Source organism: Oculina patagonica, chromosome 2 (genome assembly GCF_052425735.1).
Source record: "Oculina patagonica isolate OP01 chromosome 2, crgOcupat, whole genome shotgun sequence".
NCBI lineage: Eukaryota > Metazoa > Cnidaria > Anthozoa > Scleractinia > Oculinidae > Oculina > Oculina patagonica.
Window position 1 is genome coordinate 16227382 of NC_135759.1, and position 23414 is coordinate 16250795.

At 39.4% G+C, this 23414-nt stretch overlaps 2 protein-coding genes across 2 annotated transcripts; one reads left to right on the forward strand and one right to left on the reverse strand.

Moving 5' to 3' along the window:
* Nucleotides 1-6490: 6490 nt before the first annotated feature.
* Nucleotides 6491-14217, reverse strand: LOC144643211 (26S proteasome non-ATPase regulatory subunit 4-like). Its single transcript, XM_078502397.1, has 8 exons — nucleotides 13989-14217; nucleotides 13759-13899; nucleotides 12456-12567; nucleotides 11315-11401; nucleotides 10501-10569; nucleotides 8653-8865; nucleotides 7533-7874; nucleotides 6491-6848 (listed from the first exon to the last, which is right to left on the reverse strand). The coding sequence occupies exons 1-8, from the start codon at nucleotides 14012-14014 to the stop codon at nucleotides 6639-6641; spliced, it is 1200 nt and encodes a 399-aa protein (XP_078358523.1). The 5' UTR covers nucleotides 14015-14217; the 3' UTR covers nucleotides 6491-6638.
* Nucleotides 14174-22845, forward strand: LOC144643196 (uncharacterized). Its single transcript, XM_078502379.1, has 7 exons — nucleotides 14174-15062; nucleotides 16208-16371; nucleotides 16919-16987; nucleotides 18747-18871; nucleotides 19620-19864; nucleotides 20805-20959; nucleotides 21616-22845. The coding sequence occupies exons 1-7, from the start codon at nucleotides 14262-14264 to the stop codon at nucleotides 21896-21898; spliced, it is 1842 nt and encodes a 613-aa protein (XP_078358505.1). The 5' UTR covers nucleotides 14174-14261; the 3' UTR covers nucleotides 21899-22845.
* The last annotated feature ends 569 nt before the right edge of the window (nucleotides 22846-23414 follow it).

The following is a 23414-nucleotide window of genomic DNA, read 5'->3' on the forward strand; positions in this document are numbered from 1 at the left end:
AGATATTGATCTATTAAAACCGAGCATTGTCCCTTTTTAACACGTAAATAAAGTGATTCTTAAATAAAAGTACCCAGGAAGTTACTTGTGCGGCAGTCAAAAATATCAAAGGTTGAAGGATCTGTCATCTTATTGTCCCGCCCATTTGTGTGTCTCTCGACTTCACTTTTTATCGGATGGCAATCAATATCTTATTTCTGACCTATATTTCGTTTACTGCATTCCATGATCTAATTTAGTTGTCAGATCCTGGAAAAAGTCCTATTTTTCGATGTGAAGACTGAATTCCAGTGCATGAATGGTATATTCCAGTTTGTTTACTCAGCGCTGGGGAAAAAATAAACTTCGACAACCACTTCTTTCATATGTTTTGTTCAGTTGTGTACGATTTGTTTATTTATTCAATTTAGATATTTCTTACATCAACGTGAGCGCGTTATCTCAAACTATAGTATTACAAGCCTCAGAAGATTGGATAAATTTATTTTTTTCGCGAAAGATCGCGAAAAATGAAAAGGTCGACAACTGTTCACCTTTTGACCACGCGCGCGCGCGCGAGTCGCGTTTGTCACGCAAGTCGTTCGTGAATCCGCCGCATATCATTATCTACCCTTCACAGTTTCTGTTACTCGCGGGTGTATAATTCCAAGGATTGTTCAGGGAGTGCACGCAAGTAGATTTTCATCACGAAATTGAGGTATTCAAACACAAACCCGCAAGACAAAAACTGCATACATTGCTTATGAACGTTGCTGGCATTTTTGAAACAATTTTCTCGGCATGAGGCCTGGTCGATCGCTGCGCTCAATATACATCACAGATGGTCGAATGTTTACAAAAAAACCGCTACATCGGGTGAATTCTCTTGCTTGAAAATTTGAAAGAGCTAGGCACCTTCTTAAGTGCAGTTTTCCCCCAGATAAACTCATCCCTTTTAGCATGTTTATAAGTTGCTATAAAAGCATGCTGAAAAAACAAAGGTTAAATAAAGAGTGCAATCAAGCACGGATAAATATTCGAACCCTGTGGTCAAACTAATGACAGGGTAAATGGTTCTTAATTTTATTTTCTGCTAGGGATGAGTCCCTGGGGATCAATTTGTCAGTCAGACAAGGGGAGGACGCGGTGACTCGAAGCATGAACAATTAATTGGAATGACCACTACTCTATTAAAATTTATTGTTTTAGCACGCAAAAAGCAGATGCGTTCCGTTACTAAGCTCACAGAGAGAGTATGTATTTTGTATTTTTCTGTGGTCCACTTCCACTCGGTTTCGCCTCAGCAACTATCTTGATGAAAGAAACAGACTTTTTAGGGTGTTATGTTTGTAGGGCCTAAAAAGACAAAATAAAAGGCTTGCAAACACGATATGTTTAGAAAAAAGTTTGCATTTCGAAAAAATGTTTGCAGAGGTGCACAAATTAAAAAAAAAGTTTGCAGAGGAATTTTTTTTTTTCAGACAAAATTCACTTGTATATACAGCAATAGGACATATAGGCCCGGTCCGCAGGTGAAACCGAGTGAAATAGAAAGAAGGGCCGGGGTGGGGGGGCAGCTTCAAAGGCGAGACTCCCGGCTAGGGCGGGGAGCTCCCCAACTGAAATTTGAAATTTCATGAGACCGTCAGAAATGGCTGGAAACACGAGAAATGCATATAGAAATGGTTATCGTCCTCAAAGTATCAAATCTGATCAAATAAAAGATTATGATTAGATAAGTTTAACTTTGACGTACTTATGTAATTTATCCCGTACTTATCTCATGCCGAGGTCAGTAGCCGTTATCCGTATAATTATTTCAGCATGCAGTTCAGTGTTGTTTATCCCATGTTCCTAAAAGTCCCCAACAAGGCCCATAATCTCAGAATTCTCTGAAAATTGCGAACATTATTTTATATTTCAAAAAGGTAGTTCTAAGCAAAAAAAGGAAGAAGACAGTTGAACAGCCAGAAACAACGAATCAAACTTGAAAAATCGTTTGGGCCTTTTTTTATTTTTGAGGTTGCGCAAATTATATAGATCACAACAAGACCTGGTGCTGTTTATTTATTTACTTATTTATTTATTTTATTTATTTATCCGTTTCACCCATTCGACTCTCGACACATTAGGTCTGGCCAAATAAGATAACAGTTCGTGAACCTCCCCAGTTTTCCTCGGCATTGCATTGCACAGTAATTTATTAAATTTCACCTTTTGTGATAAGACTGGGCAACACTTGAAATTTGATTGAGATGATTGAAGTGAATAGATCGCTATCTCAATAAATAACAGGGAAAAAATAAAGAGAGCTAAAGCGAATCTCCTTGGACTGCAGTACTAGTGCATGCGCGCAGATATTGTGACTTGTAAACGCGTAAACCACATAAAATATATTGTGTGCGGCATGCTGACTCTTGTGGGTTTTAATATTTGCCATTTTCTCACGAAGGGCAAAACAATGATCCCGCAACAAATATAATTCATCCAAACTGATATCAGTTTCCGCGAAAAGGCGGTGAAAAGTAGTGAAATACTATTAAATGTAGGGTGCCGATCGGTACAGGTCAATAATGACCATGGTTTTATCAGTGTTTTTTTGTGTGCGTGTTTTCTCCCAAAAAGGTGGGTATGGTTACAAAACAACAGCAACAACAAAACTATTGACTTTCAAACGTCATAACTTATTTTTAAGTGCTTCAGCGATACTGCGTTTCCGCCATCAATCCTAAATCTGGCAGTAACCTATAGGCTTTGATTCATGGCACTTTGGGGGGTCAATACAGCCCTTTCGAGTCGTTTTTTCCCAAAATCTACACCAGTTCTCCTGGAAGTAGGCCAACATGGCTAGTGCTAATGCTTAGATCATAATCAGTTGCTGTAACTATGACAGAAGAAAAAAAAATGGGCTAAAAGGTTAATCATAAAAACTACACTTCAAAAGACTTGAGTTGCCATGGAAACGTGATTGATATGGTTTTAGTGGAAGTACTTGGTGCTCAGTGACTGTGCTACCAACTAGTCGTGACTGCATGAAATTTTTTCAAACCGCAAACTCAAATGTGACTACCTGATTTTATTACCATTTTCTTCTCATTAGTCTACGGTACCTTTCACTTAATACAGTGGAACGTCCATATAACTATAAAGTGCCAAGGGACTGGCAAAATATGTTCGCTATAAAGAAGTTTCGAATTCGTTATGGCGAAGAATATCGCTTGCTATACCGAGGACTTCGCTATCTAGAGGTTCGTTAAATCGAGGTTCCACTGTAGTCCAACCGGGACGGTTTAAGTCAGCTGGCAGCGTTTGAAAGGATCTCAAGAGGTGACAGCGCAAAATGTAATTGAACTACGTGATTCAATAACTGGTGAGCAAACAGTAAAGTAAACTCATAACACATGTGGAGTGGAAATATCATATTTTTTTACTAACATTCAATGTCTTGTACTCCGATTAGCGCCGGCTGAGTTTGATTATTGGATGTAAATAAAGTTTACTTACACATTCATTCTGAGGTTGAATTTCACTCCTCTTCTCTGTAAAAGGTTATAAAAGAAGGGATAAAAAAAGGATAGCACTGTAGGATAGGATGTGAGAAAAAAGTGAAACAAAAGAATAAGTAAAATTGAGTCAGAGAAACTGCCTAAACTTTTGGCAGAAAAAAAAAATACCGTTGAGAGAGAGAGAGTAGAGTGATAATTCAGGATTGGGAAATAAAAAGAAAAAGTCAGGCGAAAGATCAAGAACAAGAAAAAACAAAGAAACAAACATTGCAAGCAAACAAAATTAAACAGCACTTTCTGAAAAAAAAAAAAAATTAATGGCAAGTCTTTTTCCAAAAGCTCAGAAATAAAAATCTTTTGCAAATCAGTGGACTTTTTCAATTCAGGCAAATTTGGCAATATCTATGACTATGGAAAAGGCGCCATTTTTCTACGATTGTTTTAAAAATAACTCGACACTAACAGTGATAAGGTTAAACGCCACCGGGCCTGGCGCTAGGTTTGTAGCCTCAGGGCTACCAGGACCGCGTGGAGTGACCACGTGGTTATTGAATTGTTTATCTAAGAAAGCAAGAAAGCAAGCGACAAGGGGACTCAATGGTGAGAGCTGATAATTTGTACAATGTTTTTGTTTGGTATAAGTATACCGTGAAATTATTCGCCGGTACGATTAAATCCGAGATCATGCCCAAGCTATACAATGGCATTTCTTCTTGTTCTTCTTTCTGATTGGCTGTTAATATCTAATGGGAAAAGTGAAATGAAGTTTTGAAGTCTAGGGCCTTTAAACCAAACAAATTGAGATCCATGAGATCTTTTCCATCCTCGTTAAAATTCTAATTGTAATTGATCTGAATTCCAAAACAATCAAATTGCAAATTCCCTCAACGGGAGTCGAACCCTGAGGCAAGAAAAATAATCCACCCTCCCTCGCGCGGAGATCGCGAAGCGCGCTTAAAACGCGCGCGTTCCCAGAAATTGCCTGCCCCTTCCTGATCGTAAAAGCTACAGTAGATTATCTATCTTTTGTTTTTCTCAGCCAGTGACCCGCCGAGATAAGTCAAACTGATCACGTGTTCTGCCGCAAAAACGAAAGTTGTGAAATTTTCTTTTACAGTTAATCGTTTTTGCACGCGAGGGTTGATAATCCCTTCTATTCATCTAAATTATTCTTCTTTCTTTCCACCGTACAACACCACTCATATAATAGTTAGTGGCGAGATTTTCATAATTATATGCCCGGTTCTGAATAAAAATAATTCAAAGAGCCGCTTTATGATTTTCTCACAGTTGGTGCTATGATGTTATGTCTGGGAAGTGAATTAATCCAAAGGATTACCTCTGTTGGCAGATTGTGAACCTTCAATACTATACTCTACAGCTATATTCTTCGATAAAACTAAACAACTCAAGGCATAGAATCAATTTGTAGTACTGTAACTTCGCTTAAAGCTCGCACAATTTAGTGCCTCCTAAAAAAAATATACCATCTGTTGGCATCGCGCAGGATTGAAATTGATTTGGCTTCCCTTCCCATTTAATTTGTTGCGAATGAGCTGAATAATTGTTTTAATTGTAATGGAAAGAAGATTCTAATATTTATTCTGGCTCATTTGCAACTGACAGTTAAAATAAACTGACTCCAGCGCAAAAATTGATCAAAAATAACTCCAGTATAAACCCGGTATAGCTAATTAACGATTCTCCAAATGTTTAGAACTCGATCAAACGGCTAACATGTTCCTGCGTGTCCGTAAAACATGGTAAAAATGTTGGCTATTTTCCACATTTTTCGGTATTTTATATTAAAAGTCTTACTTCGTAGGAACATCTGGTTTTTAATCATTGTTTGCTGTCACTCTTGTATTTTTATCGCGGCGCCAAAATGACGCTGAAAACAAGTGTTTGATGTTTACCCTGAAGGCGGGGGGAAAAGTAAATTTGAGTGAAATTTTAAGAGGTTTTAAGAAGGGATGAAAAAAAATTGGACCACCACCAGACATGTACAGTTGACCCCCACGCAAGAGCACCCCACGTTGTCAGGGGGCTATTTGGTGTCCGTCTACTAATTTTTAACTTCAAATTCTAATTTTAACATCAAATTAAATCTTCAATATTTTTTATTTCTCTTAATATTACTAATCCTTTGAGAAAAACTATCTCCTCCCAAACATCCCCCTAAATCACCAAAAAAATTACAAACCACCACAATACATAGGTTCGTGTAATGGGCAGAGAGTTTTGAACTGCTTAAAACGCCAACTGAAACAACTGAGTGAGGAGTTCGAGAAACTGGGACTTCAGTGACTGTATTTTATATACACCGGTACGCTTTTTGACGGAGACTAGGGGGTAGGTAGGCTCGATTTCCGCCGCCTCCTCGAGTCCGGTCTTTGTTCCTCCCCGAGAGAGGAGGGGAGGAACAAATGCTTTCGGGGGGAGAAGCGCGGGCTCATTTTCCCGAAAAGCGGCTGGAAATCGAGCCTAGGGGGTAGGGGAATGGAAGAAAACGGCAGTTTTTGCCTTCATTTCGTCAGCCAGTCACATTTTCTTTCAATACCGACGTATTACCGGGTAGAGCCCAAAGTTGCATCTATTTCGTGTTGGGGTGGTACGAACTCATGTGCACTGAACATGAGATAGATGATCTGCGGTTCAAGCAAGGCATAGCGCTGCTGGAATACACAACTGTTTCCTAACTCGTTTATTTGTCTCTTTCTCGCCTTTATTTTGCCTATTCCATTACAATCTGCGAGACTGGAACTAGCCTGCAGGCGAATTTTAGCGAGCGCATTTTGATCGGGCGAGCGCCATCTTGAATTAAAACTCGTTAGATGCTTGGGGAGAGAGGGAAAAAGGGCTGGAGGGGGGGGGAGGGGGGGGGAGAGAAAGGATTTCACTCTCCCCCCCCCTGGCCCCTCGCCACCTTCGTTTTCTCGTTTCGACCCTCTACGTTTGCGACCTCAAGGCTACATGTTAAAAACAGCCAGCTATCAAAAAAGGCATAATTTCAAACAATTTATTTACCGCAGAAGGAAAGAAATCCTGCGCTCACCTACAGCTGTAACTTAACAAAAAAAAAAAATCCATTCTATAATTTCTGTAATTGTTACTCCTGGCACGAAAATAACGTATTTACAACGAAACGTCTTGTTATTTCTTGTCTTTTTTCTTGTCCTTGCTGGACTCCTCATCCAAAGGCTCATCCTCGTCCTTGCCTTCCTCACTGTCCTGCTGAGCGAGGGACGTCATGACCTTTTGAATGGCCTCGCTGCTGGGGTCCACGCCAGGTAACGTGCTTAGCACGTTCTTGATGAAGTCCGGATCGGACATGACCCCTGTGATGTCTTGTGCGTCATCCCCCTGCAAGTAACAACAGTGAAAATAAAGATTGCGTGAGACGAGCTCAATAACCACGGACAATGTTGAGAAACGTTGTAGATAAATACTGCATTGTAATTAGTGTACATGTATGTATTGTAAATAAAAAAAGAGAAGCGTTGTGCGATGACCCAAATTACGGCGGCGTTTGCTGAGCTCTGTGATAACTGATTGGTTAATAAAACGCGTACAACACCCTCTAACCAATCTGAATCAGAGCGACGAAATTGCCTTTTTGACCAATCGGCGAATGGCACTTTTCCCGCGCTCACCACCGGTTACAAGATGACTTATTGAGTCGTGATTGGTTAATTACGCCTCTTGTCGCCCCAGTGAATGGCCTCGTGATAGATTACAGTACAATTTGCAGTAAACTTGACCATTTTTAAAACAGGGAAAACAAGGCGAGAAAGAAATGTTTGTATGGAATTAGATTTTTGATTTTTTAAAAAAGAGTAGCTGTGTCGGGAAGGTCCAAACATTTGGGCCGATCTGTACATTTGTGATTCGGTCTTACAGGTACATTGGAAAGGAGCTTTATCGATCCAACACACTATCTTTGATCCATTCTAATAACAAACTTGTCACTGATAGAGAGAAATGAACAAAGTGCCTACTTTACCATTTTACCAGACCTTACCAAGATGGTCATTTTGAATGTCATACCTGTGTATCTGTTTCCATTGCACTTGCTCCAGCCTGTCCTTCCTTCTCGTCCTGTTTCCCTGCTGTCTCCTTATCACTGCCCCTATCAGCCACACTCTCTGCCTCTAGATTCTGCAGTGACAGCCTCATGGCATACTCAATCTGCTGCTCCTCTGTCATGGCATTGAAGTCAAACACTGGAGTCTGCGGAGTGGACATGGATAGAGCCTGCTGGAGCATTGCCTCCTCACTGTCAGCGATAGGTGCTTCAGGGGTGGGAGCCTCCTCCCCGCTTGCTGCCGTGACTCTGCGTGCTTCTTCCTCTTGCCGCTGTCGCTGTTCTTCCATAGATACACGGAGGGCCTGGAACAGAAAAAGACATCACACGTCATGCCCAGGTCAGTTTGGAGAACTCTCCCGCCTGATTTCATACATTTCATCTCATATTACTCAAGAGAATTTGCTTGTAATCAAGGCAGTTGATTCTTGAGAAAATTTGCTTATTTGAATCGGCTCGTGAAATCTCAGATACAAGCAGATTTGTTTTCTATATAAAACATTACCTGGAAGTCACCACAAAAGAGTCATCAGTTTACAAGGTTGTTGTTACATGACACTGTTTCTAATAAAAGAACTGTGTACTACTATAATTATTGAAGTTGCATTCATGTTTTCAGAATGCTACATGTAAACCGTGTATTACTATATGTCAACACAAGCTCGCATTTTGTTTCTTTATTTCGAGTAAAGAAACCTAAAGGAACGATTATGGTGACAAAAGAACCTGACATGATTATTTTCATAACAGCGTTATTGAGACACATGCAAACTGAAACTAACTTGAAAGTATCTGGTCTGGTGTAAAGAGCCCAGTGCATATCCAGTTTATTTGTAAATTCATTATGTTGTCATACACCTGATCAGAGTATGTTTCATGTAACCACAATTTCAAAAACCCTTCAACGGCCACCGATAGGCAACTAGCCTGCAAACAGGCTCCCAAGTGGGGCAGGGCGAAAAAATATCAGCGAGCAAAGCAAGCCTAGAAGGAGAGCCTGTTCACAGGCTAATAGCCAACCAATCCAAGAACTGTGGTAGCCCCCTGTCTAAAATCCATGTAGCAGGTTACATGACTACTCACCAGTGCAAGCTCTGGATCAGAGTTAGGATCAAAGCCGTATTCTGAAGCATACTCCATTCCAGGAGCAGCACCATCCTCTCCCTGCAGTAGGGGTGATGAAATCAGCGCATCAGACAGCAGTGGACCTGGCGGCACTGTCACAAGGTGACACAAGTTCCCATCCTTTCCATTCAGAGTGTTGATGAATGATGTAAGCTTGTCTGAATTTGCCGTCTAAAGAAAAATAAATAAATTTACATTTAGTTTTTCGTTGTCAGAGGTATCCACTAACACAGATTGAGATGGATGTAAGCAAGGTCTGATATTGTCAGAGAAGTACAATTCCTGTTCATTAACAGCTATTTAATATGGGACTTTAAGCAGCAAAATTTTCTCATCAACAAAGAGTAGTGTAAAAGCTTACAAGAGGCTTCATTTTTCACTTGAAGTTACAGGTAGCAGAGGAGCCAAATTCAACCCTTGTAAATATTAAGTGGCAGTTTCTCTTAAAGCGGTCTATCGCATTTCGGGTCGGAAAATAGTTTTCCCTCAAACTTTGCCCAGTGAACTATCTTAGGTTGTAAGTAAATGCAACGACTTTAGTTTTTGGAAATACGTTAAGATATATTTTTTAGAGCTCTCAACAGTGAAGGCTGCAAAAGGCCTAATTTTGAGCTTGGCCAGAACGAGAAATTTCATAAGTTGACGAGCTCGCTGCTCGAAAATAACCAAACGCACCAAATTATTATTATTATTCCCAAGTTAAGTGGTTCTTCAAAGGTTGGGAACGCATGATAATTTTGATATATTTTGATTTACGGGTCCGTAAAAATTTAAATATCAGCAACCTTTAGATCGCTTTTTGTAAACATGCAAAAGTATGGTGTCTTCGCCGGCCTTTATTTCACGAGTCCAGACCAGACCATTCTTAATTTCAACTGAATCCTACTAAACAGATGTTAGGAAGCTTAGAAATGCAAAAATACCTTGCACTTTTTATCTTTCTTTGCCACAGCGACTTCGAACATTTCGTGCTTATGCGAGTATTTCATACACATTATGCAAATGAGCTTACTTTATGCGACGGTTAAGCCAGTGGGAAACTCCTTCAATAGTCTGTTGCATAATTGCAGCGAACAGGATTCCCGCTGGTTTAACCGTCACTTAAACAAAAAGAACAGATAACCTATGACAAGTGCTACGAAATAAATTGAACAAAGGTCGAATTTGGCTCCTCTGCTCCCTGTGATGAAGTCATCTACAAGAGATTTTGCTGAGAGGTCCAACTGCAGTTTTAAACCTTTTCTTGAGCACGTGCCCTATTAAATGATATGGACGCCTTATCAAAGTATGCATACATACCAAAATTTACTTGTATATAATCTCTTACATGCACTCAAGCCTGTCCCTTTTATGTATAGATACAGTAGAACCCCGGTAACTCGCACTCGGATAAGTTTCAAACAACCCTGCTAACTCGAACTAACATCTATTTCCCTTGGACCTACTTTTCAGTTATTTTTACTTGGTTAACTCGAAAACCCCGCTAACTCGAAATGTTTTTCGTTTCCCTTCAGAGTTTGAGTTACCAGGGTTCAACAGTATGTTGTGGTTCAGTTATACACTCTGTACAATGACATATTTTTGTTTGTTCTGGTGTAAAATAAATACAAAACAAAGGAAAATACAAGATTGTACTGAGGGTAAAATTGAACCACAACTGAATGAACAGATATATATTGTATTTGATTATCAGAACACAATGTATCATACAGTTTCTCAAGCTGTCACCATAGTCAAACAGAATTAAAGAAACTACAACTTCTGGTGTGACAGACTCCAATATAGGATAATATCACTAGCATTTACCTCTTCACCAAAGTTAACAATATCAAGGTTAACTTTTTCCTTTTTCAGTTTCTTGGCTAGTTTGACAAGCTAAATGAAGAAAAAAACAAGGGTCACTGACACACAAAATGATTACAACTATTCAAATATTGGCTAATAATATAACAATCATAGCTGTAATAATGTCAAAATGCTGCACAATACAAGACCAACACAACATACATGCTTCACTTTTTTAATTTTATTAATAAAACTAGTAATAATCATAAATTAGTGGAGAGCATTCGAGTCAATTTTGTATGCCTTAAATCTGCCCATTTTACGCAATTGACCCAGGGATGTCGCTAATTTCACCGGCTGAAAGAGAACTTAAATCCGGCTGAAATTTCACATGAAAACAGAGACCAAGGTAAACTTTTAGATCTGCCTAGGCCAAAAAAGCCAGCTGGGTTTGTTGATCAGCCGGCTTAGTGTTTTCTAATAGCTACATCCCTGTTGACCTCCACAATTCACTTGGCATGTGTCAATATCACACATGATGGAATGATGCAATAACCGCCGAGACTGAATTAAGCAATTTGATAGATTTACACTGTGGCAATATGATGCCGAGCTAAGCAACTCAGTAAATTTCTTTTGTGGCGCAATTGCTGCCGAGATAAACAACTCGCTAGATTTTATTATTATAACAATATATACAGTAGTATGTGTTCTCCTTCGTTGAACGCAATTAATCAATATTTAAATTGCTTTGTTACTTTGTACAAGATCACAAGCTTGTAGCTTGGAATTTTTATAATGTATAACAACAACAACAGAAATAACAACAACTTACTTCTTTTTCATCAGCTTCAATAGGACTTCCCACAAACACAACAATCCTCATTTTGTGATTTTTCCCTTGTCTGTGTTTTAACACCAACTAAAGGGAAGGAATTTCAATCAAAGATGAACTTACATGTCCCAGGGGGGGTACTCTGGCTTTTAAATGACAGGGATGATCGAAGGATTTTTTTGGGTTTAAAATTTTCGATTCCGGGATTTTTTTGGGTTGGAAGATTTGGCAAGTATTTTTTTGGGTGACTTGATTCAAATAGAGGATTTTTGGGGTATTAAAAACGAACTAAAGTGCCTTGGCACTGCCTTGGCGTATTTATGGTATGATGAATAATCAAACTCGAGCGTTATTGCCCCTCCTGGCAATTTAGGGGTAATTTGACAAGGGATTTTTTGGGGGGTTAGTTTTTAGTCCAGGGATTTTTTTGGGTAGTGTCGGAAGCTTAGGGAATTTTTTGGGTCCTGATTTTTGCCTTCATTCGATCATCCCCGTCATTTACAAGTCGGAGTACCCCCCCTGGGTTACATGTACTCAATAGTTGCTCTGTATTATGTGTTGATAATATCTGAAGTGAACACAATTTTAAGTGACCTTGTAATTTAACCAGTTTATCGACAAAGATAAAAAATTACAGAGGGACTACTTGGAAGAATGTTGACCAATCAAAACATTATTTGAGAATGGATGGATATCTTTTTCATAAACAGACCAATGATGTTAAAGCATCGAGACAACAGCTCTATAACATTTTGTTATGTGTTTGTAACCAAGTGAAGGCAATTGTAAGTCTGTCTACCCTTGTTAAATAAAGTTTGATTGATTGATTGATTTTTTCTATTTTGTGGACACTCTACATCATGATTGTCCCATTTTTAGAAGCAAAATATCATAATTATTACATTTTACTCCAAAAATTTAGCTTCAAAACTTGTTTTGTGACAGTAAACTGCTCCAATAAAAATTTTCAAAGTTTCCCGAGAGGTGTGCATTGTCCGCAACTTTATTGAGTTTTCAAATTTTGTTTTTGAATTTTTTTTTGTATTCTTCAACATTTGATTGGTCAACTTTCTTCCAAGTAGCCCAGTTCGAGAAGTCGCACTATATATGTCCAAAGTAAATAAATATTAAAGATACTCACATGAGCTATTTTAACTGCTGTGAGGAATTTAATTTCTCCTTTGGATTGGACTTTGTGCAGGGAAGACAGGATTTTACCAACATCTGTTGTTAAAGTGGCTAGAACCTCAAGACTGGGAATTGAAACAGTACATTTATTTATTTCACTTTGAAAAACAACATCAGCACATGAAAGAACTGCTCAATAGCTGTCAATTCAATGGTCAAACACTAGAGTTTCATCCAAAGATTTAAAGATTATGTGTAGAGCCATCTTAAACATATAAAGCTACCTTCAATAATTGTCCCAAAAAATCCATAGTTCATAGTCTATAGCAGCTGTTACAGTGAAACTGGGATACAACATAAGGAAGATGTGTTTACGACAGGCGTTCTGGGTTCTGTTTCCATACATTTTACCCATAGTATCAGTAACTTTGGCTAGGCTGAAGAATATCATCCATTATAATTCATCAAATATTTTTGCTCGCGCACGATAGGTTAAAAAGCGTCACATGACACAATATGCCCCAACTACGAACTTTGGTATTTATGCTCGCATGTTCAGTTTTCATCCTGAGTAAATTGTTGTAGAACTAAACATTTTAAACAAAACAATATTTTGAGCGGTTACGGAAAAGTTTTTTACTTAAAAGCTTTGAGAGAAGGTTTTTTCGAAGTAAGCGGTCTTGTGTAACAATATTTGAAGGATAATAAAAACAATAGCCTCAATTTGGCTTCAAAAAAATTGTTGGATATGTTTTATGGACATTGATCCGTTCCTCGAACCTCACAGTTTTTCGGAAATCTGTTCAAATGTCTGAACAGACAATGTCCATGGACAAATATTCATGCATATTTTCGCGCCAAATGGAGGCTATTGTTTTTTTTATACCAAGGACTTTGTTACAGGGTTCTAAGATTACTTTCAGATCAACACTGAGAAAAAGTGATAATAATAAGAGATGCGGACCTGTACCATTGATTGTTGACTGATATATAACATAAAATTGTGACTCTCATTGGCAGCTGTTAATAGATTTATTGCATTGATCTTATGAAGTTTATGCCAGAAAAGGTTACTTGAAAAATTATGATGTGATAACTGATAGAAAACAATATCAATTGATAACAATTAATTGATAATGGACATCAACAAAGAATCATTTGTGAATATTTCTGTGCATTTAACTTCACCCTTAGATGAGCAACCAAGTGTAGAAGAAAGCTTGTCTGCTTTTATCAAAACCTTTTAGATATAGAGTGGCTTTTATAACTGTTATTTTGCTTGTGATCAGTCTGAAAACAATGTGTCACACACTCACCTAGCTAAAGTCATTAGACCAACATTATTTTCTGGGTTTTGTCTGGTTTTTGAGTGACAAACTAAGCTTACAGCATCTTGTTGTGCCTGTAATCTCGTGGGAAGGAAATCGCCATTTCTCATCCATTCGCTGTTATCAACGCTACGAAAAACACCAAGTATTAAATTTCAATGTAAAACCAACATTTTTGAAGTATCTACGATCACAATGAAAAACAGGTAGAATCTTACCATACAACTGTAGATTCCAGCACCATAATGACTCACAAAAGTTCTACAAAATTTTTACTTTTTTCAATAGTGACTCAACGGATTTCTGCTCATGCTCTGCTTGCGTAGCCGCTGACATGCAGCATCCCGAAATTAACTGGTCAGCGGTGTGCGCTTTTTGTTTATTATTTGTTTTAAAAATTTTACAAAGGCGTCTATGTTAGATTTTAGATTTTTCTGGCCAAAAATAGTTGATGCTTAGCGTTGAATGTTAAGAAAACGAGGTTTGTGATCATGGAAAAGCTTTTCGATAAAATCGGGGATCATTTTAACAATCCTGAAATGTCTGACCGCATTTTGGTCGTCAAGATTCGAAAAGATGGCTGGGAGAAATTGGAAGCCGCCTGGCGAGTTCGAAGCATCACCAAAACTAACTCGCAGGGTGGAAACGATGATAGTCTCTCAACAACAAACAGCAATCAACAAGAAAAACCGCAGAATTCAGTGGAAAATGAATCCGTTGTGAGTACAGTTGAGCAAAACTTTAACGACGAATCACCACCAACTACTGCCGACGACTCGAGTTCGTTGAGCTTGCCTTCGATTTCAGATTCGAGAACTGTCAGTAGCTTAAGCTGTGATTCAGGGATAGGCGATGCTTTATCTTCTGAGACAAAAAGAACTGTTAAGAGTAAAAAGAGAGAAGAATCTTGGATCGTAGTCGAGGATCAAGAACAAGAGTCTGGGACAACGATGAATTCGGATACTTGCAAGCTTCAGGCGGCAGGCACCTCATCAGATGTAGACTTAGATGTGACTTTCAGCAAGTTGCTTATAGCAGACATTCGCTATGCGCATAAAGCTGGGGAAATAGGCCTTACTGCTTCAAATTCCGCGGAGGATGGGGCCTCAGCCGTTTTCTTCTCCCAATCGACAGAAAATAGTATAAAAACAAGTGAAGAAGATTTGACACTGGCTGACACAGTTATCAGGGAACATCAGCTGTATGTACACAGCTTTTGGCTGGCTTTGAATAGTTCTTATTTCAGAAGCCTATTTTTTAGTTCTGGGATGAAAGAAACTAAAGTAAAAAAGGTATGATTGATTTGTAATGAGCAGATCAAATTAGTGATTACAACACCTTACTAGCTCTCCCTCTCCTGAAAAGGAATCTAGCTACATCCCCCACGTAGATGATACCTCCCAGGGGTATAAAATAGTCCCTGAAAATTCTGACTCCAATCTTTTTGCGGAGCGGACCCAGGGGGCTTGGGGGGCTTAGCCCCCACAATATTTCCGAAAAAAATAAAGACTTACTAAAAGAAGAGTCCCTACAGCCCCCCACTTCAAGTGACTATTTAGCCCCCCCTGCCCCCCCCCCCCAATTGGAAAAATGCTCTGTGGTCCCTGACACTGAAATCGAGAAGCTTTTTGTAGGTGCAGCAATTTACATAGTAAAGTTCTCCTTTGCTCAAGAACACAGCACAAGGTCCCTTTTCCGGGGGGGGGGGGGTATGAAAGGGGCGGGGATGCTTGTCGTCTCACTGAGGGTGTAAATTTCAGATTTCTGGTCTCACTTCTAAAGGGTGTTTGGGGCAGAATGCATTATTTTAGCCATAATGGTCTTGTTTACACTGTAGGGTTGCACACGAAGAAATATACAAATGTAAACTCTATTCATAGTTTTTTGGTATGTTTTAGGGGTCAAGAAAAGCTTGAACCACACCCAAATTGGTCTCTATTAGGGGTTCTTTTCACAATTTCCAAAGAGCGTCCCCACCCCTTTCATATACATGTAGGAGTCTCCCCCATCCGGGTCACTACTGGCCAGGCTTGGACACAGAACTCTTAATCTGGAAGTCATCCAACAAACTTTAAAATTTATACCACACCACTTTGCATTCTGATCGTATGCCAGATACATTTTGAATATATGCAGATCATCAGTAGTTATAGTAATTTATTGGTCTTGAAAATGCTTGCCTTTATAACTTGGATATTAGCAGCTTTTAATTTTTGCTTGTCTGGGGAAGTTGCATGCTTGTCATACTTGCAGTATACTTTTGATGATTTGGTTAGCAGACAACTTTCCAGGGGGGGGGGGGCCTTGCCCAACAGGGCCCTTGATGTATGGACACTTTTTTGAGCCCTCTATATAGTTACCTTTGAGGCTCAAAACCTAAATATAACATTTAATGTTTGTAATGAACTGAGATCACACTATAACTTTATTGAAACAGGTTGAAATGAACATCAGTGAATCCTTGTCATCAATGTTCTTGCTGTTGATTGAGTCGCTTTATAAGCCTGAAGTTGTCATGACAGAGAGTGTGGAGAATCTTCTTATTCTTATGAGGCTTGCTCATGTTTATGATGCAGAGAGCACCCTTAAGACTTGTCAAAAGTAGGATATTATTTTTACCTTCAGATTACCAATGTTGATACATTTTTAATACATTGTCACATAATGTATACAAAAGTATGTCATGCAGTCTGACAAGTAATCAGGATAAAAAAAAGTCATCAAATAGGGGATATTGTCTTGGTATATACTGTAAATGTACATCTGCACCTTCAAATTCTCAGAACTATGTTGTTTGTATGCCAAGTTTTCAAGAAGTTATTTTTTATTGCTTGTTTTTGGGACAATTCTGCCAACATACTGTACATGTAACAATGAGGACCGATCAAAGTGATCTGAACTTCTTTAGTGTCCACGATCTGAACTTCCTAACATGAAGAGTCCAGAAAATCTGTTATGTAGAAAGAAATTATTTGTTGGCCCACGCGAAATAATTTATATCATCCCTGATGATGCCGTAGAACGGCGAAAGCTAGGAATTTTAAAATAAGATTAGAATTTTTACAGCAGTATTAGGCCACATTTGTATTTTTATAGTTTAAATAACTCAACAAGCAACTTAGCTAATTGTTGTGGTAAATTTTTCTAGACTTCTGGGGTCAGCTGAACTGACAGTAGAGATCTGTGACAAATCGCTGAATATGCAAGAACATGAAAGGTAAGTGATCAGCTACTTATCGTTGCGATCCTCCGCAAGTAATAGAAATTTTATTACCGGTACTGCTGTCAGCAGTTTTCAAATGTAGTGACCCTCCATAACTAATGCATCAGTCAATTCCAGCAGTGCCAATGCCCCCCCCCCCCCCCGGGCTAACCCCCAGGCATTAGCATTTCTTTAAAAAAAAATTGGAAAATTCCCCGGGGTGGGGATGAAGGAACAGGGCAAATGCCCCGCTCCCGGGTTAATTGTTTTCAATCTCTCGATAGGTGATATAAGAATATAAAACAAGTTGTTGCTTCTTAGCAATGAAGAAATACTTGGCGTGATCAATCGATCAAAATCGATGATCGGAAATCAATCAATCAAATTATTCGATATCAATCGATGATGGTTAGTTAATTGATATCGATTGGCATCGGCCAATCGATGACCAATCGATAGTCACAAATAAAATTTCCTTAATTACATCGATTGTCATCGATTGCTATCGATTTTCATTGATTGTCACCGATTGTTATCGATATCTTGGGCGGACTTGGGCATCCCGAGGACAAATCCCCAGGATAACCGGAAAAAGATTTTCGCAATCCTAAAACGACATGTCTAAAGCGGATAAAGCAATCCCGGGAGCAGTGGACGTTACACTTGTTATTAAGTGTGTGGTCAAAGGCTGCCATGCCTGCGACTTCACCGTTGAAGTTGGTGAGGAGTTTGTGGCAAAGAGAAAACGGGGAGAGCGCGGGAACGCGTTTAAAGTAATTAATCAGCGTGGACAATTAGGCCACCTACAAGCTGAGCTGGTTTCTCCTCTCTGGCCTTTTTCTGTTATATTTGTCAAGTAATCTATACGCTAGTGTAAACCTTGCCTCATTTCTTAATAACGTTGTTTTTTATGCATAAGATGACAGTGTATCGCAAAAAATAATGAATAAATGAGGTATTGATCACTTTTAAGAGCCATTGAGTTGATGTAATAACACCCATATTGAATCAAACCAAATAAAAAACGATCAATGAAAATCGATGGTAATCGATGAAAATCGATGTAGATCGATGACAGTTGATGAAAATCGATGAAATTAAAAGTCAAAATTTTCCGTCATCGATTTCCAATATCAATCGATTAATTGGCATCGATTATAATCGATTGGTATCGATTATCGTCGATTATCGGTTTCATCGATTGATCACGCCGGGAGAAATATCAAAAATTGAGAAAATATACCTTTAAAAACATCCACGAACAGCCAAGAGCTTCTATAGTCCTTCATGAACTAGTTAATCTGCAACGTAGTCCACGTCTTGGCCTATAAACGCCTCTATCATGAATACGCGACTCACTCCACGGTTTTGAAAGCACGTGTCAAATACCCGGGGGTCAACTCGAGGTACACAAATGCCCCACCCTGGGGACGGGCAACATTAGGAAATGCCCTGCGGTTGCCCAGGGGGGGGGGATGGGCACTGCTGGAATTGACTGATGCATAACCTTACGATCTAAAAAAAGCGACCTCAAACAATCTTGACTTGTTAGTAAGAAATAATAGAAATATAAGCTTACCCTACAAGACGGAATGACACTTCAGCCCTCCAAATCCCAGGCTTGGGATTCATGGAATACATGCAAATGTGGAATAACTAATTGTGAGATTTTGGGTCTTTTCTCCAACTCTATCCTCATTATTTTTTATACCTTATGAAATAGAGAGAATATTTTTACAGTGTAAAGGTTGGCCATTTCATTGTTTCTTTTTAGACTCCCTGAAATGGCAGAATTCATTAGCCGATGTGAAGAATTTCTTGTTGAAGAATTCAGCCCACTTGATTCTCAGTGGTCAAATGAAGACTTTCTCTCATTGAGTTCTAATGGTCTACAGAAAGGTAATTCTTGTACACCGTTGAAACAGCTATAAGGCCCCGCCAGGGGAGGTTCTCGTGTCGTTTGTCTGAATTTGAAAATGTTCCGTGTCGCTGTCGGTAACTAAATTGAAGGAGAATTGCTTGTCCTTGTCGGAATTTAAGTCTTTCCCGTTTGTCGCGCTTGGGCTGTGTCGCTTGTCGGAATTTACCCTGGCAGGGCCTCAGCTATGCTTACTGTTTCCAAATGTGTTTGATTATTTTGTTAAGACATTGTGAATACTAGATTTGCTACAGCGTGCCGTAATTGCGATCTGAAACAGGTCGAGAAGGGTATGTCAGTTTTAAAAGTCGAGTCGGAGAAAGGTGAAGGTCTTAAGAATGACAACGGCGCACTCCAAACTAAATTCGCTTTAGTTAATAGACTGTGTTACGGCTGAGTCCGGCCCTTTGCCCACTTAGGGCTTTGGACATAAGTCAGTAAGTCAGTTACGGCTGAGTTAACTTTATTTTATTAAGTTTTGGTAAATTCCCGCTATGAAACTTATTATGTTTACAAATAAATTACTTCAGTCTATGAAAACTGTTCAGCCTGATAGTATTTCAAAAACCCATATCACAATCCGTTTAAATCTTGTTCACTTTTAGCCATCCATACCTTCTTTTGTATTTGCCGTGTTATTGAAAAATTCCTTCACTGTTTTAAGCGGTTATTTCGGAAGTTGTTTCATAACGGGTGAGTCACTTTTAACCAGCGATTGATCTTTTTCAGTTCTTTCCAGCAATGAGCTGTGTGTATCTTCAGAGAACACTGTGTTTCTCGCGCTGATGAAATGGGCAGAAGTAAATGAAGTGTTTGACGATCAACTTGAGCCTCTGTTGGATCTGGTTCGGTTCAAATCCATGACTATTAACTACCTACATGATGTCGTGACGAGCGATCATCCAATTGCTTCTACTGTTGCTAAGTTTCCGCTGATGTTTGAGGAAGCCGTGTTTTACCATGCGTTTTCTAAGGTACATAACGATTTGCTGAAGTGACCTGGCTAACTTGAAAATCATTGATTGCAACTGTCGGGGAACCAGTAAGATTACTAAACCTCTTGCTCTCAGCCATTTGTGAAGACTTTCTAGATATTGGTTTAGGCGTAATTGAATATTGATGGGTGTCATCTGCATACATCCTTGGCTCACAATTTGAGAGACAATTCAGAAGATCGTTTATATATAATAGAAATAGTAGTGGCCCAAAAATCGTTCCAAGGGGGACACCACAACATAATGAACAATTATTGGAGAGCGTACCACGAAGGGAGGTAAATTGTGTGCGATCTTGTGGTGGCACCCAAAAAAGGGGTGGGTACCGGTGTGGCTGATTTTTACAGTCAAACCAGATGTTCTTTTCCTCGCGACTTTGGTGTTCCGATATTGATTGCGAGTTTGCTCGAGCAATGTGCTAATTCAATTCAATTTTGCTCCAGAAAGTTGGCAAGTTCCGTTTGAGTTTTGTCAAGTTCTGGATTTCATTTTCGTTTTTAAACTGAAACAATACCACTTCTTTGTCAAAGAGGGAGGAAATAAATGCCTGATGGTCGACTGTTTATCAACAGGCTGTGAGAAATTAGCGACAGGTTGAGTTTACATCGCTTTTGAAACAGCTATTTGCGGGTTGCTACGATATTCTGTCTTGTTTTTGTAGAAATAAAGTTTTGCTGTTGTTAAACTGAGAATCGAGCTTCAAAATTGAAAACTTTAACCCCCAACTTACAAAGAAAATTGGAATTGAATTTGAAAGTTGTCCGAATAAACGGCTACTCACTATTGGAACACTGCGCGGCAACATTGCAAAGTTGCCCGCAGAAGAACCTCTGGGTTGACTGTAAGTTCTTCATATACTGTCCGATCAAGCTGCAATACGTTTTGATTTGAAAATCGCTCTTGTTCTTTGTTTTGTCAGGAAAGACAGTGTGAAGAAGGGGAACCTATCGCCAGGAAAGCGTACGATGAACCTGTGGTATTTAACTGGACAGTGGACATTGGAGAAGACGTTGAAGTGGAGAAGAAAAAGAAGATCATCAAATCTCCACATTTCTGGGTCAGCGGATACGAAATGTAAGCATGGATGTATAACGGCTAAATTATGCTATACAGTCTTGAGATATCAAAGCAACAGAATCGCTCGAAACAAACAAGCTAAAATCGGCGACAATCCTGCCCTTTCTTGTAAGTTTACTATACCAACCAAACACTGGGAGTATCATTGCGCTTTTTATTTGCATAGTTAGCGAAAGCTATCCATTTCGAATCGGGCAGGCTACAGGAAATGATGGTTAAAGCCGTGAGGTTAGTCTGCATCGAGCCATGTGGCCCATACACCCATAAGCGATTAGGAGCATTTCTACCCCCCCCCCCCCTAAATGGGATGCCAGGGTCACAGGGTTATCCCCAGCATTATTATCGCCGGTACCCATTTTACACCTGGGTGGAGAAAAGCACTCGGGCAAGTGTCTTGCCCGAGAACACAACCCAATGACCCCGGCCAGGACTAGACTGGTCATAGCCTTAAACTTTGGGCCCCAGCGTCTCCCAACAGGACATTAATTGCCAGCGAGTAAGCTACAATGGGAGTAATAGTCTGCTTCGTCGCTGTTTACGCCATAGTTTATTATTATTATATTTCAGATTGGTCGAACAGTCTAAATGAGAGTTGCACACTGGAAAATTGTTTTGTGTATAGCATATAATTACCATCATTTTCGCCTTTTCAGGTTCCTAGAGCTTAAGCTGAGGACTTCCGGTTGTCAAGGCCTCTATCTGACCATAAGCACACGTGACTTCCGCCATAGCAGCAAGGGGTTCGTTAAGCTGGCTTACTCTCTGACGTCAAACTTTCCCAAGGCCACTCGAGTCATCAACGAAGCTGACGTGTTTGACAGGGAGGGGTCTGGGTGGGGTTACGAAGAATTCTTCCCGTTAAGCTGGGCTGAATTCAAAGACCAACTCAAAAGAACTCCTTTGATTATAACGTCTCAAGTTAGTCTTCTTGAGTAGAACGGAGATTCAAAATTGGTGTAGGTTTTGCTCGCTGGTTTTAGTAATCAGTACTTCTCGCTTTGGTCCTTTTCGTCCAAAGTCCGCTTATTTAAAAAATTGGCTTCAAAGTGGCTGCTTTGCTTCTTAAGTATTTTTTTTAGTCTCAATCTGGCAATCAATCGCGAAGATATATGGTTCAAACTAAGTTAAACTGAAAAAGATTACGGTCCGTCCTTTCGCTCTGGAACACCCCAGTGCCATTCACGAGCTGCAGTTTTCTTATCAATTTACGTAAAATCAAAACCAAAAAATCTAAAAGCGCTTAAAATGCTCTTAACTGGGATGGGTAGTTCTTGTTCTTTATAAGTAGTTATTTATAGCTTTATTAAGTAGTAGTTAATTATAGCTTTATTAAGAAGTAGTTATTAATAGCTTTATTAAGAAGTAGGTATTTATAGCTTTATTTATACTGAGGGCCATGTTGTTGAAAGGACGATTTAGCTAATCCAGGATAAGCGTAAATTTTTGATTTCGGTTTCATAACTCCTTTTATATTTTCTGTCCTCCAGTTTTGACATCGACCCATCGTAAACTCCACAAAACATTAGCAATGAAAACTTTACAAGAGAACTTGAAACTTGGGTCAACTTCTAATCCTGGATTAGTGTTAATCGGCTTTCGAACAGCCTGGCCCTTTGCGTTGTATATACTGTATATAATGGTCGATAATAACCTGAGATTTTTTTCGTGGTCACGTGGACGACCGATGTAGCTGCCGGATAGCTTATAGACGATAGATCTCGTAGGGAAGTTTATAGTACGTAGAGATTCGATACAAGCCGTTCAATTAACGCTCTTGGAACGGGATTGACTATAATTGCATGAAGCAACAGACCCAGTAACAGGAAGCTGTATAAAGACTATCATATATAGAGTTTCTGCCTTTGTTTGAAGTAAAGGAGGTGTCAGGGACGGCGGAGCAATTTTCCAAGTGGGGGCGCTGACTAGTGACTTGAAGTGGGGGGGCTTAAAAGACTCTTCTTTTATTAAGTCTCTTAGTATTTTTTTTGGAAATTCTGGGGGGGGGGGGCTAAAGCCCCCCAACCCCCCTCCCCCCCATACTCCATATTCACATTTTTGTATTTCCTATATAGAAAGAACAATACATATTTATTTGCAAGCCAGAAAAAGGGTCAACTTTGTGGCAGACTACCGGTTAATTTTATTTTAATTTTCTTTTGGATTTCAAGAAAATGGATTTTTCTTCGAATGCGCTTGTCCATTATTCCATGTTTACAAGATCGCTTTAAGTCAACCACTACCTTCCGTAACGTTAGAAGGTAGCCCTGAAGGTATGATCAAGTTTTCATTTAACTTCGATGATCCATTAACTTCCCCCTTGTCTTTACCCGTCTCTTTCTCTCAGTTTTCCCGCATTGGCCATGTTCCCAAAATTGCGCTACCCTCAAATGCCTCCAACCCAACTGTGCCTCCCTCTCTCCTAGAATTCCTGTTAAGCTTATTACAAAGTCCT